General features: G+C 56.3%; 2 protein-coding genes across 2 annotated transcripts; both read left to right on the top strand.

The window, feature by feature from the left end:
- Positions 1–204: 204 nt before the first annotated feature.
- On the top strand, positions 205–11,106 carry EDC4 (enhancer of mRNA decapping 4). Its single transcript, XM_045819055.1, has 29 exons — positions 205–485; positions 2,870–3,026; positions 3,423–3,534; positions 3,823–3,922; positions 4,191–4,380; positions 4,469–4,616; positions 4,705–4,809; positions 5,136–5,245; positions 5,328–5,411; positions 5,493–5,588; positions 5,688–5,790; positions 5,910–6,090; positions 6,182–6,254; positions 6,340–6,431; positions 6,509–6,696; positions 6,779–6,900; positions 6,993–7,146; positions 7,473–7,906; positions 7,992–8,096; positions 8,177–8,329; positions 8,415–8,451; positions 8,584–8,761; positions 8,877–9,032; positions 9,138–9,253; positions 9,353–9,518; positions 9,605–9,791; positions 9,884–10,103; positions 10,176–10,339; positions 10,583–11,106. Exons 1-29 carry the CDS (start codon positions 404–406, stop codon positions 10,773–10,775), a joined length of 4,206 nt encoding a protein of 1,401 aa, XP_045675011.1. The 5' UTR covers positions 205–403; the 3' UTR covers positions 10,776–11,106.
- Positions 11,107–11,470: 364 nt separating this feature from the next.
- NRN1L (neuritin 1 like) lies at positions 11,471–12,967 on the top strand. Its single transcript, XM_045819106.1, has 3 exons — positions 11,471–11,579; positions 12,347–12,479; positions 12,613–12,967. Exons 1-3 carry the CDS (start codon positions 11,486–11,488, stop codon positions 12,896–12,898), a joined length of 513 nt encoding a protein of 170 aa, XP_045675062.1. The 5' UTR covers positions 11,471–11,485; the 3' UTR covers positions 12,899–12,967.
- Positions 12,968–15,526: the final 2,559 nt, after the last annotated feature.

The raw sequence follows: 15,526 nt of genomic DNA, 5'->3' as shown, positions 1-15,526 counted from the left end.
CGGGCGGGGTATTCTGAGGCTAGTATCGCTTTGCGCGGCCCAGTACGTGGACATTTGCTTTGACTCGGCCCTGTGAAACTCACCGGACTTCGTTGGCATGGGGGTGGGGTAGCAGAGGGAGACGGGCTCCGGGACAGGCAAGACGTAGTCCCTCAGCGCGGAACCTTTCTTCTCCTGTCCATGCAGGTTCCGGGAGCCGAGGCTCAGCGGGCCGGAAGTGGAGGCGGTTGGTTGTGTTGGGGGGTGGTTTTAGGGACGGGGTGCGGGCGGCGGTTTGTGCTCTCCGGGTGGACCGATTGTAGTGATCCGCGTCCCGTCTCTGGTCCCGGCGCTGCTGTGCACGGCTGGTGCGTGGCGTCAGCGAAACGAACGCGGCGCGGACAGGGAGTCTGCGGCTGGGCCCATGGCCTCCTGCGCGAGCATCGACATCGAGGACGCCACGCAGCACCTACGGGACATCCTCAAGCTGGACCGGCCCGCGGGAGGTGAGCCAGGACAGCGAGGGTGGGCTCTTGCTGAGCAGGCAGAGGAGCGACTTGGGTCAGGGTCTCCTCAGAGCCCCCAGGTCCCTCCCGACCGACTTTGCATCCTCCCGGCTGGTGAGGGCAGACGAGGGTTAGAGCAGTAAATCTCTGAGCATGTTCCCGGAAGGGCGCAGACCCCCAGTGCGATCCCTCCCCATCCTGGCGCCGGGCCGTTCTGCCTCGTCCTTCAGCGTCTCGGCTGAAGGTGAGGCTCCCTCCCTGAATCCGCAGGGCCCCGCTGGTGGCCTGACCCCAAGGTCTGTAGTGTTTCTGGTACTGGTCTGGGTTCCCAACCCGTTTGCCATACTTCAGAGGCCTAGTCGGTTCTATGTATTCTGAGTTCTGTGTCTAGACCTAGGCGCTGGGCTGAGAAGCTGCGGATCCGCCTCTGCAACTTGCCCGTCCCCTCGAGAACACAAATTCCAGGCGTGATTCCTGAAACTATTTTCTGGAGGGAAGTGTCCACCCCCAATTCCACGCCCTTTCTGGGATAAAGGCAAATCACAGACTGCATGGCCCTGATTGGATTAGACTACAAACATCTGCAAACCAAAGTTTGTTTCCATTCGTTTAAACTTTATTTGGGCTTGCAGTGATACCTCTGAGCTGCTCCTACCCTCAAGGAGCCTAAGGACGTTGTAATGTAACTCTGTTGACATGGAATGAGAAGATTGTTTTGGTATTTTGATGGGGATTGGGTAAGCGGGATCGATGCTGGACAGTGACTGAGAACAGGGTTGAGAAAGGAGACAATGTTTAGGGTAAGTCTTGTAATATGAACAGGAGTTGGGTTCAGTTAGAAAAGCATCAACAAAGCGGAAAGAGCATGGGTGAAGGTACGAGAAGTTCCCAGCTGGATCAGGGACCTGTGAAAAGTTGCAGTGGTTGAAAGACCAGCTGGTGATGGTGGTTTAGGTGTGCAGTGGCCATAGCTGAAAGAACCCGTGTTTCCTCAGGCCCTGTTCTTCACCCTGCTGGGAGGCCCCGACTGGCTGCTGCTGGAAGCAGGCACTGGTGCTCACTCTGGGTGGGGTTAACTATTCCCTGAGAAAATTCATCTACTACCTGAAACCACTGACTCTTTGCCCCAGGCCTGGAGTGTGCTCCCTTTCACTCATGTACTTGGCTTGGGCCTCTCCTGCTCATCAGCTGCTGTGTAGGCTAGAATCCACAAAGTTTTGATAGAGCTCGGCGCGGCTACCCTTGTGCAGTTGTTTGTTTGTTCTCACGGTAGCCTTCCTGGGAGGGAGAGTGGTCAGCTTACCCCTGAGCAGCTAAGGTGGCTCTGATCCAAGTGAGGTGGCCTGGAGGCTTTCCTCTGAATTCCTTGTTTATTGATTGATACTTGATTCTTCTGTTTGCCGGGGAGCTCTGGCTTGTCTCCTCTCACTGGTGGTCTGTGTCAGACCCCAGACTTATGTGTCTAGAAAAATTTGATGTGATCCTCAATGTGAAGCCCTAGTCTCCTTGCCACCTGGGAATTTTGGAGTACTGTCTGAGCCTATAAGGGTGCTTGGAACTCAGTGAATGGCAAACCGAAATGCTGTCTTTCCTGACTCCACACACTACCCCATATGTTCTCTCCCCTTTGTCCAGCTCCTTCATGTCCATTCATTCTGAGTTTACCTTCCCAAGGTGGCATCTTCTGAGCCGTTTCTCTGTGGGGCAGGCTCCTTCCTTCCTTCCACATCTTATCAGTGTCCTTCCGTGACTTAGAAGCCCACTCTTTCTTCTCCAGCCCCTGGCACTACCTTGGTCTAGGCCCTTGTATCTCTCACCCAGATTCTCAACTATCCTGCATGCTGCCTTAGAGCAGTCAGCCCTCTGGCCAGTGCTGACCATGTTATCTTCCCTTTTAAAACTCTTCTGTGGCCCTCATTGCCTCCTGGAGAACCTAAGTGCCCCAGCCTCATACCTGAGACCTCTGCAGCCGAGTTTTCTCTTCATCTTTCCCATGTTTGTGTGTTCTAGCTACAGTGGCTCTGATGGTGGTGACTCTTCTGTGAAGTCTGTCCTGGCCCTTCCCATGCCCTCCCTTAAGTACACAGAGCCCCTCTGTGCTGACCTGGGTCTGAGTATTAATTGGCTTCAGAGGATCCTTGATAGCTTGCACCCCTCTCCCAGATAGAAGAGCCTCATGCTCCTCCTCAGTCCTGGCGTACAGCAAGCGGGTCCACTGTCAGTGTGTATGGAATATGAGAGATGAACAAGGGCCCTCCTTCCCACAGACAGGCCTCACTTGAGTGTTGCTGCAGTGCCTCATGGTCCTGAAGGGGAGCTTTGCATTAGGAGAGGCTCGTAGGCAGGTGGAACAAGCTCATGACAGTGGCCCTCTCTGCCCCCAGGCCCCAGTGCAGACAGCCAGCGGCCATCTAATACCTACAATGGGGACCTCAATGGGCTCCTGGTTCCAGACCCTCTCTGCTCAGGTGATGGTACTTCGGCAAACAAGCCTGGTCTCCGGGCCAAGCCATCTATTAACCTGCAGGAGAAGCAGGTCATGTGAGTGCCTGGGAAATAACAGTGATGGCGATGGGGTGTTTGGGGTGTTTGCTGGCTGAAGGCATGAGATGAGGGGAGAGAAGGGCCAGCAGCCTTTACTGCTCCTCTACTAGATGTCCTGGGCTGGAGCACTTTAACCACACTGAGCTTGCACTGGGATGAGGGGTGAGCACAAGCTCAGGGGCTTGGTCTGGATCTGATGTTTAGGTACTTTATTTAGCATTCCCAAGGAGGGAGGTGAGCAAGGGGAGCTATGGGTCTGGGGACCAGTGCACCCAGAACTGTGTATTGGGATTGGACAACTGCCCTATAGTGGTTGTATCCTCTCCTCATTCCAACCCTGCCCATGGAGACTTTGGGTGAACAAAAATTAAGCTTGTGCACCCCTCCCTGCAGCTGCCTCTCGGGAGACGACAGCTCTACCTGCATTGGGATCTCAGCCAAAGAGGTAGAAATTGTGGCCAGCAGTGAGTCTAGCATCTCAAGCAAGGCACGGGGGAGCAACAAGGTGAATACCAAGATGTTGTGTCATGTACGGTGGATGGGGACACACAGCCTCTCCCATGCTGCCAGTTCCCATGGGGACCACCTTAACCGGCAGCTGATGTGCCTAGTCTCAGGAAGCCGGGGTTGGCTACCAAGTCTGTGTGGGAATCTCACACGAGGAGCTGTGATTGGGTGTCTGGGCTTGCATATGTGGCCTCTATTGTCCCTGGGAATGCAGGGGACCATCTAAACTCCAGGAAAGCTGCCCCAGCCCTCAGCTTCTACTACCTTCCTCACCCTTGGTCCTCAGGTGAAAATCCAGCCCGTCGCCAAGTATGACTGGGAGCAGAAATACTACTATGGCAACCTGATTGCTGTGTCCAACTCCTTCTTGGCCTATGCCATTCGGGGTGAGTTGGGGCAGGGGACAGGAAGGAGGTGTTCTGCTAGAAGCCCCAGAGATGCAAGTTTAGTGTAAGGGCTCTCAGCCCACTCAGACCTTGGGGATACAATGTAAGGCTTGTGTGTGCTGCCCCGACCTCTGCCAGGCCTTGGGGAGCCAAGTGGGAAAACCAGGCTTGAGGCTGGTGGTGGCTGTGAGGCAGGCAAGGGCAGGGCTTCTCTGCTGCTGCCTGGGCCTAGACACCCACTCACAGCCAACCGCCATCCTGATTCCAGCTGCCAACAATGGCTCGGCGATGGTGCGGGTGATCAGCGTCAGCACTTCGGAGCGGACCCTGCTCAAGGGCTTCACGGGCAGTGTGGCTGACCTGGCCTTCGCACACGTCAACTCCCCACAGCTGGCCTGCCTGGATGAGGCAGGCAACTTGTTTGTGTGGCACTTGGCTCTGGTTAATGGCAAAATTCAGTATCCTTTTCCAGGGATGGGATGGGGGACTGAAGAAAGGTGGGCAGAGCTCATCATCCACCTGGTTAGCCCTTAACGCTTTGTTCAGAGAAGAGATTTTGGTCCATATCCGGCAGCCAGAGGGTACGCTGCTGAACCACTTTCGTAGGATCATCTGGTGCCCATTCATTCCCGAGGAGAGTGAAGATTGTTGTGAGGAGGGTAGCCCAATGGTGGCCCTTTTGCACGAGGACAGGGTGAGGAGGCTGGGCATAGGGGAAGGCGGTGGTCAGAGCAGCCACGGAGTGGGCATGAGCTGAACACTCACTTCCCTGTACCCTCCAGGCTGAGGTGTGGAACCTGGACATGCTCCGCTCCAACCACAGCACCTGGCCTGTGGATGTCAGCCAGATCAAGCAGGGCTTCATCATGGTGAAAGGCCACAGCACAGTAAGCCTGCAACTGACTTCCTTCCTTGCTCTTCTCCTTTACTTATGTCCCTTCTCTATTCCCCATACCCAGAGCTGCTCAGGTAGCTGTACTGGCATCCTGCCCACTGGGACTTGGATCACAAATTGACCTCTACCTGTGGGGCTCACGCCTGTGTGGCTGCACCACATAGCCTGGTCTTCTCTCTGGCCCCCATTCATTTAGTCTTTCACATCCACACGCAGATCAACTGTGGGTCAGCCCAGCTCACTGTCATTCTCATCTGAGATGGGCTTGCTCCCACCTCTGGTCTGGTGGAAAAACAAGGCTCTTTGGGTTCTTCCCAGTACCTGAGTGAAGGGGCCCTCTCACCCGATGGGACTGTCCTGGCTACAGCGAGCCATGATGGTTTTGTCAAGTTCTGGCAGATCTACATTGAGGGACAGGATGAGCCAAGGTAAGACGGGGCCCGAGGGACCGGGAACCCCCAAGTAGGGGACTAGATCGCCCACTCAGGCTCCTCATCGGCCTGCTTGCAGATGTCTACATGAGTTGAAGCCTCATGATGGGCGGCCTCTCTCCTGCCTCCTGTTCTGTGACAACCATAAGAAACAGGACCCTGAGTGAGTGAGTGGGCAGGCAGGCGGGCGGTGGGCTGGACCTTAGGCTCCTGGCCAGTCACTCAGTGCCTTGTGGCTTTGCAGGGTCCCTTTCTGGAGATTCCTCATTACTGGTGCTGACCAGAATCAGGAGCTGAAGATGTGGTGCACGGTGTCCTGGACCTGCCTGCAGACCATTAGGTAAGCATAGGCTGGGGAGCAGACAGGGGTAGGCAGTGGTGGGGGTATAGGTTCTTTCCACTCTTTTAGTCTCATTCACCCTGCCTTGTGGCCTCCCAGCTTCTCCCCAGATATCTTCAGCTCAGTGAGTGTGCCACCCAGCCTCAAAGTTTGCCTGGACCTCTCAGCAGAATACCTGATTCTCAGCGACGTGCAGCGGAAGGTAGACTGCGTTGGGGGCACCCCGGGCAGAGGTGGTGTCACTGGGGAAGGCAGGGGTATGTGGCACATCCACAGCCCTCACAGCCTCTGAGCTCAGCTGTGAATGCACTGCCTGCCCAGGTCCTTTATGTGATGGAGCTGCTGCAGAACCAGGAGGAAGGCCGTGCCTGCTTCAGTTCCATCTCTGAGTTCCTGCTCACCCACCCTGTATTGAGCTTCGGTATCCAGGTTGTGACTCGCTGCCGGTTGAGGCACACGGAGGTGCTGCCTGCTGAGGAAGAGAATGACAGCCTAGGGGCTGGTGAGCTGCTCAGGGTCGGGGCTGTACCTTGGTATGTAGGGAGTACCAAGACACAGGGCCAGGGGCTCAGTTGTCCACATTGTCCTTGCAGATGGGAACCACGGAGCTGGCACCACAGAGTCTGCAGCTGGTGTGCTCATCAAACTCTTTTGCGTGCATACTAAGTGAGTGTGCCCTGTCAGTGCTCCTCCCCACCCTACTGACTCCGGCCCCTTCGAGCTCTCTCCTATTCTCCTACTCTTCCTGAAGGGCATTGCAGGATGTGCAGATCCGCTTCCAGCCGCAGCTGAACCCTGATGTGGTTGCCCCACTCCCCGCCCACACTGCCCATGAGGACTTTGGTGAGTGAGGGTGAGAGGGAAGCAGTTTAGATTGGCCAGGGTCTGCAGTCTGACTGAAGTGGCAGATTTCCCCACAGCATTTGGAGAATCTCGGCCCGAACTGGGCTCTGAGGGTCTGGGTTCAGCAACTCACGGCTCCCAGCCTGATGTCCGACGCATCGTGGAGTTACCTGCTCCTGCTGACTTCCTTAGTCTGAGCAGTGAGACCAAGCCCAAGCTGATGACACCTGACGCCTTCATGACACCTAGCACCTCTTTGCAGCAGGTGTGCTGGGGCTGGGGCTCAGGGCAGGGGGACCTGGGAATCCCTACCCATATGCCACAGCTCTTACTCTGCATCTCCCCAGATTGCCGCCTCCCCTAGTAGTAGTAGCAGCAGCAGCAGCAGCAGCAGCTCCAGCTCCAGCTCCTCTCTCACAGCTGTATCAGCCATGAGTAGTACCTCAGCTGTGGACCCCCCCTTGCCCAGGTGAAGTAAGGATCAGAGTTGGGGTTTGGCAGGGGCTGGTTCCAGGTGATGCCAAGCTCTGACTGCTTATACCTCAACCTTCTTGCCACCAGGCCACCTGAGGAGCTGACCTTGAGCCCCAAGCTGCAGCTGGATGGCAGCCTGACAATGAACAGTGGCAGCAGCCTGCAGGCAAGCCCACGCAGCCTCCTGCCTGGCCTGCTCCCAGGTGCAGCTGACAAATTAACTCCCAAAGGGCCCGGGCAGGTGCGTGTGTGTGAAATGCAGGTTAGCAGGCTTATAGCAGCGGGAAGGTTGGCAGCAGTCTTCTTTAGCACCCTGTCTGCTTGTCCTGTTCTGCCTGTGGTGGCCCATGTTTCCCTTGAGGTCATCTCAGCCTCCCACGTTCCCTGAAGGACAGCTCCTCAGCCTGTCCATTCCCACCTCCTCTCCTCCTGAGCTGTGGCTGTTTTTTATTGCATCCCCTTTCCCCACTGTTGCATCTCTCATCACTACAAATACCAGTGCCTCGTCTCTGTGCTCCCCCCACACCTGCTTCCCTCCACCTAAGTCCCCGTTTTGGTCCACCTCAGGTACCTAGTGCTGCCTCTGCACTCTCCCTGGAGCTGCAGGAAGTGGAGACCCTGGGGCTACGCCAGGCTTCCCCCAGCCGTACGCGCTCCCCCGATGTTATCTCCTCCGCTTCTACTGCCCTGTCCCAGGACATCCCTGAGATCGCATCTGAGGCCCTGTCCCGTGGCTTTGTTGCCTCTGCTCCTGAGGACCTTGAGCCAAACAGTATGGCCTCAGCTGCCTCAGCACTACACCTGCTGTCCCCACGGCCCCGACCAGGGCCTGAGCTTGGCTCCCAGCTTAGCCTGGATGGAGGCCCTGGGGACGGGGATCGGCATAGTACCCCTTCCCTCCTGGAGGCCGCCTTGACCCAGGAGGCCACAGCCCCTGACAGCCAAGTCTGGCCTACAGCACCAGATATTACTCGGGAGACGTGCAGCAGCCTCACAGAAAGGTGAGGAGCGTGGGAGGGGGAAAGTGCCCCAATGGTAGGGGCTTCAGCTGGAGTCATTCACTGCTGAGTCAGCCTGTCCTCCCAGCCCCAGGAATGGCCTACAGGAAAAGCACAAGAGCCTGGCCTTCCACCGACCACCTTATCACTTGCTGCAACAACATGACAGCCAGGACGCCAGTGCTGAACAAAGGTAGATGCCGCCCTACACCCTCTCTCTCACAAGGGCGGGGCAGCAAGTGGTAGTGCTTATGCCTCTCCCCCTTCCCACAGTGACCACGACGATGAGGTGGCCAGCCTCGCCTCTGCTGCAGGGGGCTTTGGCACCAAAGTTCCCACTCCACGGCTGCCTGCCAAGGACTGGAAGACTAAGGGATCCCCTCGGACCTCACCCAAGCTCAAGAAGAAGAGCAAAAAAGATGATGGGTAGGAGGGGTCCTGGGACCAGGGAGAGGGGTGGTCCCCAGGCTGCCTGCATGACGTGGCCTGAGGTGCTTCTCGCCTATGGCAGGGATTCAGCCATGGAATCCCGGCTCACGGAGCGCCAGGTGAGTGAGAAAACACCGTTTCTACTTTTAGGACTCCTTTCGGAGGGTGGGGAAGAGATCTGGGCCATTCCCTGGTCTAGTGTGTGGGGACAGGTAGGGCAGGTATCATGCAACTATCGGTGCTACTGGCAGGTGGCAGAGCCCTCTGAGGACTGGCCAGCACTAATCTGGCAACAGCAAAGAGAGCTGTTGGAGTTGCGGCACAGCCAAGAAGAGCTGCTGCAGCGCCTGTGCAGCCAGCTCGAAGGCTTGCAGAGCACCGTCACGGGCCACGTAGAGCGTGCCCTAGAGTCTCGGCATGAACAAGAGCGTATCCTTGTGGGCAGTGGCCCAGCATGGAAGGAGGGCAAGGGGCAGCTGCAGCATTCTTGGACTGAGAAGGGACATGGGACCTGCTCCAGGCCTGTTCCTTAGCTACCACACAGAGCGGCGACTAGAACGGGCACTGGCCGAGGGGCAGCAACGGGGTGGTCAGCTGCAGGAACAGCTGACACAGCAGCTGTCCCAGGCACTGTCTTCAGCTGTGGCTGGGCGGCTGGAGCGCAGCATACGGGACGAGATCAAGAAGACAGTGCCTCCATGTGAGTTTTGTGTGAGACTTCTCTGGGTGGGCTGGGTGAGAATGGGGCCCCTACCTGTCAAGCTTCCTCTAATGGCTCCACCTCTCCCTCCTCACCTTGCCCCAGGTGTCTCTAGGAGTCTAGAGCCTGTGGCAGGCCAATTGAGCACCTCAGTGTCCACCAAGCTCACAGCTGTGGAAGGTAGCATGAAAGAGAATATCTCCAAGCTGCTGAAATCCAAGGTGCTATAGGGCCAAAGATGAGGGAGGTTGGTGGTTGGTGTGCTTGGTCAGGCCAGCTTAGACTCAGGCTTTTGGTTCGGCCCTTCCCTTTACCCCCAGAACTTGACAGATGCCATTGCCCGAGCAGCTGCAGATACATTACAGGGGCCAATGCAGGCTGCCTACCGTGAAGCCTTCCAGAGTGTGGTGCTGCCCGCCTTTGAGAAGAGCTGCCAGGCCATGTTCCAGCAGATCAACGATAGCTTCCGACTGGGCACACAGGAATGTGAGTGGGGCCCTGTACTCCAAGGTGGAGGGGCTGTCCTCTTCTCCCTCACCGCCCTTCTCATGGCCCCCATGGTCACCTTTCAGACTTGCAACAGCTAGAGAGCCACATGAAGAGCCGGAAGGCACGAGAGCAGGAGGCGCGGGAGCCTGTGTTGGCCCAGCTGCGGGGCCTGGTCAGCACGCTGCAGGGTGCCACTGAGCAGATGGCAGCCACTGTGTCCAGCAGTGTTCGGGCCGAGGTGCAGCACCAACTGCACTTGGCAGTGGGCAGGTGTGTGGGCAGGACACTGGGCAAGGTGGTGGGTTTGGAAAAGGCCATACCAGACTTCCCATGTACCTTGTCTACCTTGTTTCCCTTCACAGCCTGCAGGAGTCCATTTTAGCACAGGTACAACGCATTGTTAAGGGCGAGGTGAGTGTGGCACTCAAGGAGCAGCAGGCCGCTGTCACCTCTAGCATCATGCAAGCCATGCGCTCAGCTGCTGGCACACCTGTCCCTGCTGCCCATCTGGACTGCCAGGCCCAGCAAGCCCATATCCTGCAGCTGCTGCAGCAGGGCCACCTCAATCAGGCCTTCCAGCAGGTATGCCAGGCCCAGTTAAGACTCAGGTGCCTCCCGACGAAATCCACACACTAAATGCTATCCTCTACCCAGGCCCTGACAGCTGCCGACCTGAACCTGGTGCTATACGTGTGTGAAACTGTGGATCCAGGCCAGGTTTTTGGGCAGCCACCCTGCCCACTCTCCCAGCCCGTGCTCCTTTCCCTCATCCAGCAGCTGGCCTCTGACCTTGGCACTCGAACTGACCTCAAGCTCAGGTGAGTGGGTACAGTTGCACCAGGAGATGGGCTGGGGCAGAGGTAGGGGAGCAGTTCAAAGCAAATACTCCCACCCTAGCCTTACTCCCTCCCTAATGCTTTCCACCAGTTCCCTTTGTCCCCCACCCATCTCAGGCTCAGAGGCCTCCTTTGTCAGCTGTTCCTCTGGGCCTCGGTTCCACCAGGGGGCGCTCCCATCTGCTGGAACCCACCTGTAGCCTGTCCCTTTCCTCCTACCCCCAGCTACCTAGAAGACGCTGTGATGCACCTGGACCACAGTGACCCTATCACTCGGGACCACATGGGCTCCGTCATGGCCCAGGTGCGCCAGAAGCTCTTCCAGTTCCTGCAGGCCGAACCACACAACTCACTTGGCAAAGCAGCCCGGCGTCTCAGCCTCATGCTGCATGGCCTTGTGACCCCCAGCCTCCCTTAGCTAAGCCTGCCTTGCCCAGGGGTGGGGTGGCACTGAAGGCCAGTAGACAGGCCTAGGCCAAAGCAGGGTCATGTCCACCTGTTACCTGCTCAGGCTTCCACCTCTGGGGTGTTTCGGGAGGAGCACTGGTTGTGGTTATGGTAACCAGCAGGTTTAGGCTGGGCCCAGGGCGGCTATTGTGCCTTCTTGGGTTCTGCCATGCCTGGAGCATGACCCCCGAGATTGTGACACCACTTGAGTTGAATTTTCCATATTTCTTTTTACCTCTGTTTTGGACCTTTTTTGTTTTGAAAAACATTGAGAAACTTAATTAAATGCTTTTGGAATAAAATGGAGTATGTGTGCTTTTAGTGTGTCTTTGGTGTGACTTTGATAACTGCCCTCTGTTCCCTGGCCTCTGTCATCTCCCCCTTTGGAGCTCTGTCAAGGCCAACCCAGAGGCCTGGACACCTACATTCACCTGCACAACTGCCTTCCTAGATCCCTCTCCATCTTTGGAGTGAGAGTCCAGGGCCCAGGGCTCAGCAGGACCCTGACTCCTCTCTGTGAGCTTCCTTTCCTTTGCCTATTTGAGTACTGGTGGTGGCTGCCTGCTGGCCTTGAAGCCCCGCCTCCAGCTCCCATCCAATCACAGTCCCTCCTTTCGGGGGCTGGGCTGAAGGGCTGCACTTAAGGCTGTTAGCTCTCTGGCACTAGGCTCCCAGGCGGGGATGATGCGCTGCTGCTCCTGCTGCTGCTGTTGCCCCTGCCAGCAACTGCCCTGTGCGGTGGGGCTGTTGCTGCTGCTGCTGTTACTACCATTAGGTGAGTTGCAGGTGTATGGGACCAGCCTGGGCCATACAGCCTCTCACCAGGCTGGGTTGGGTGTGTGGGAGCTGAGGCACAGCCTTGCCGAGCACTGGGAGCCAGGATGGCAGGTAGGTGCAAGGGCTCCAGGGAGGGGATAATGTATACCAGTGGCTTCAGAACTGAAAAGAGGGGGGTGTGAACTGAGCCCTGGTTGTGGGGGAAGGACCTCAAAATTTTGCAGCCCCCATTCTGATAAAGGAAGACTTGGCCTTTGAGGAGAGAGACTCCTAGATCAGTCTTGGGATTCCCTGAGGTCCCGTTAGGGTCTGACCTGGATCCTGACACCCTGTATCCTGCCCCAGCCATCTGATAATACCTGCTTTGGGATGGGGTGCAAAGGTGAAGCAAAGCTTATTTAGACTACAGAGCCTGGATACGGTGCTAAGGAGGGGGAGTGTGTTCCTGGAACCTGCCCCACTTTGCCCTGTCCTGGCTCCTTCACTTGGACCATTTTCATCCGATTTGGGTCTGCAGAGGTCTCAGAAGCTCAGAGGAAGAGCTGACCCCTGGAACTTGAGGACACCTACTGCACCCTGCTCCACACTTACTCTATTCAGTCCCACCTAGCACAGGGACCAGGCAGGTGATCCCCAGATGTACCCTTTATTTCCCTGGGGTACTTCATTCACGCTGAGTCACGTCCCCAGAGCATGCCAGGGTAAACAAGCCCCTGGGGATTGGGCAAGCTCATCCTATTAACTATTTTCCACCCCCCACCCCAGTCCCTGTATCTCCCCTGGAGGCAGCTGCTGGGGGCCCAGACCACTGTGAAAACATATATCAGGGCTTCGCTGAGTGTCTCATCCGCTTGGGGGACGGCATGGGCCAAGGAGGTCAGCTGGAGACCATTTGCAGGTAAGAGCAGGTACAAGGGCAGCAGTATGACCCTCACCCCCACCCCCCCACTGTTACCCTCTATCCCTGAACCTCTTCCCATTCCAAAGCCTCTTTGCCCCTCCTAATTCCCTTAACCCCACACCCTTAACAGGTCTTGGAATGACTTCCACACCTGCGCCTCTCGAGTCCTGTCAGGCTGCCCAAAGGAGGCCGCTGCTGTGTGGGAATCCCTACAGCAAGAAGCTCGCAGGGTCCAGCACCCAGATAACTTGCACACCCTGTGTGGCGCCCCTGTGCATGTCCTGGAGCATGGCACAGGTCCCGAGGTCAACCAGGAGACACTGAGGGCGACAGCACCTGCCACCACCCCAGCCCCTGCTCCCTTGCTGCTGGGGTCTGCTCTGGCATTTGTTTGCCTCCTGGGGTTCCTGGCCTAGCCATTGGGGTTGGGTAGCAGTGCCCCTGCCGCCACCCCTGCCCCGGTGGCTTGCCCTCCGGGCTCTGCAGAGTGCGTTCAGCTTTCATTAAAAGTATTTATATTTGTACTAAGCTGCTTCCTTTCTTCCGGCCGCTCACTGCTTGACTCAGATGGAGGCCTCCCAAAGCTGATTCCCTAAGACAGAATGGGCAGGGCCTAAGGCTGCCACAGGGGACTCCATCTTTCTCCTTACAAACACTCATTTCCCAAGGGCAGTGCTGAGCTTTCCATTGCGTGTAGGTTCCGAGAGCTCTAGTGGTCTGTCCTCCCTGGTTGGTATTCCTAGCCCTGCCTGGCCCCTCGGGGCCTTGTGAGGTGGTGGAGTCTCTCACCCTGCTCTCCACTATGGCCACCCTCATTCCCCAGGTTCATTCTAGCCTCCAGGATCCTGACGGTCTCACCTCCCCTGCTGAACTACCACCTTAGCCTTTAAGACAGCTCAGACTAAGTGCTCAGTCCTCTCCTTCTCTGGGGTCCTGGTCCATCTGAGGGGAGCCTGTTCCAGAAGGTGGGGAGCCCCTGTTGGAGTCTACATTCAGGTCCCTGATGTGACCTGGAGCTGCAGATACTGGGGTCACAATGAGGGTCCCACTGTCCTCTGCTCCCCACAAGCTTGTTCACTGAGAAGAGGTCTGCAGTGTGAAGTCAAAACAATCCCAGAAGACATTCTGGAAACACGGAATGGGTGTGTGGTATGAGGTGCCCCATCCATCCCGGAGGAGAGGAAGAGCAAGATTCAGCCTGGGCAGATCCCAAGGAAAGGAGGAGTCTCAGAGAGGGTGAGCTCATCTTCTGATCAGGCTTCTGCCACCAGCACCAGGACCCTATTCCTAGCTACCGCCCACAGTGGGCACTGTCATGGCCTCCTCATTGCCTTCTAATCGCACTCCCTCCCCTTCATTCTCCATTTTCTGTATTGAAAAACTGATCCTGCTATTAAGCTCCTTCTCATGGTCTAGGAGGCCCTACATAAGTCAGCTCAGCCTAGTTTATTCAGTCTGCTCCTGCAACTCCCCTCTGTAGCAGCACAGAGGAGAGGAGTGATCCACCTATCTAGGCCTTGGGGCCGGGGCAGAAGCATGCTCTGGGCGATAGGAGGTAAGGATGGAGACTCACAAGTGGTTGGGGAAAGGTGGGGCTGCGATGGAGAGGGTTTTGTGAGAGGGGCCCAAAGGAATAGGTAGGGAGAGAGGGAGAGAGGGGTGGGAGCCGAGGTCTACGCAGGCCAGATTGACACTATGGCCCATGCTGGGAGGCTGTGTCCCAGGGCAGAATCTGGCCTGACAGGACCCTCGCAGAAGCTCCAGGGTGACAAGTGCTTCCAGAGACCTTCACCCACGTGTGTAGGAGCTGTACCGAATCCATGCTTCCCAAACACCCTCCCATTTCAATTAGGTCAGATGCCTCCATTAACTCCCTTTCTGCTGTGTCTTTGCCCCTGTGCTTCATTTGCCTGTCTTTTTATTCCCGCTTCTCTCTCCCCCAGCCAGCATTACCCATCTTTTCTCATAACCTGAGAAAGTTCAGAAAAACAACCCTCCCGGATCTGCCCTCCTTTGACCATCAGAATTTTCCAGTAGGAAAGGCCATGCTTTTATTCCTCTGAGTCTTTGTACATCTGTTCTCTGTGCTCAGGATACCCCTCCCCATTTTCTCCTGATGGAAACTCCTTTCTTGTTCAGCACCACCTCCTCCAGGAAATATTCCCTAACCCCGACTCCAAGCTGAATCAGCAGCCTCCTACAGGTCCACACAGCTCTGGGCTCTCTTCTGTCTCAATACAGATAGCACTAGCATTGTTACTGCCTAGGTCCAGGTCATAATTCCCATCTGTGGACTCCCCAAGGGTCTTCTTTGTGTCTCTAGCACACAAAGAATGTACAAAGACTGTATTTTCTGGGTTCAAAAAGTGTACCTGATAGAATATCTAAGTCCAGAATAGAAATGTTACAGTCAGCAAGAGCCTGGCTGAGAATGACCCCAGTGTGGAGGATGTATTATCTTGGGGCAGCCCCCTCTGCCTGGGCACACTGTTGGGAGTGATGGTGCTGGGGCTCCAGACCAAAAGTCTTCCCAGAGCCACTCTTCAGGGGTGGCCAAGAGCAGCCTACTTCAAGTAGCAGGGGCCAGCCATGGTGGGGAGATTACCATCCTCCTGCTGTGACCTACTTTCCCCTGATGTTTGCTCCCTAAATCCTTGCTCTTCCCTGGAATTGAGTGACTTGGTATATGTGTATGGGGTTGGGGGTGGGGACAGAATCTGCTCTCTGGCCAGGGGCTTAAAAGCTTTATGCATTTGATCCTAAAGCTGGGGGACAGTGGTAAGCTGAGAGCCAAACTGACTGGGCCCTGGACACAGCTGCCCAGGCCAGAGCATCATGGGGATGGTGTTTCTCACATTTGCGGCTCTGCAAACATGGAACAGCTTATTGTTCAGGGGAGATTCTGGGGGCTGGATGTGCTGAGCCTGGTCCCCTCTGCATCAATATGCTTCTTCACCTCATGTTCTTTACCAGAGCCAAGGTCAGCACCTGTGCACAGAAAGGCCTCAATAAACTGTTGAACTAAGTTGCTGAGTCTCTGTAAA

Source organism: Phyllostomus hastatus, unplaced genomic scaffold (assembly GCF_019186645.2).
Source record: "Phyllostomus hastatus isolate PE091 unplaced genomic scaffold, TTU_PhHast_1.1 phas_scaffold_345, whole genome shotgun sequence".
Classification (NCBI taxonomy): Eukaryota; Metazoa; Chordata; class Mammalia; order Chiroptera; family Phyllostomidae; genus Phyllostomus; species Phyllostomus hastatus.
Note: the sequence above shows the minus strand (reverse complement) of the source record. Positions and strands in the feature narration are given on the sequence as shown.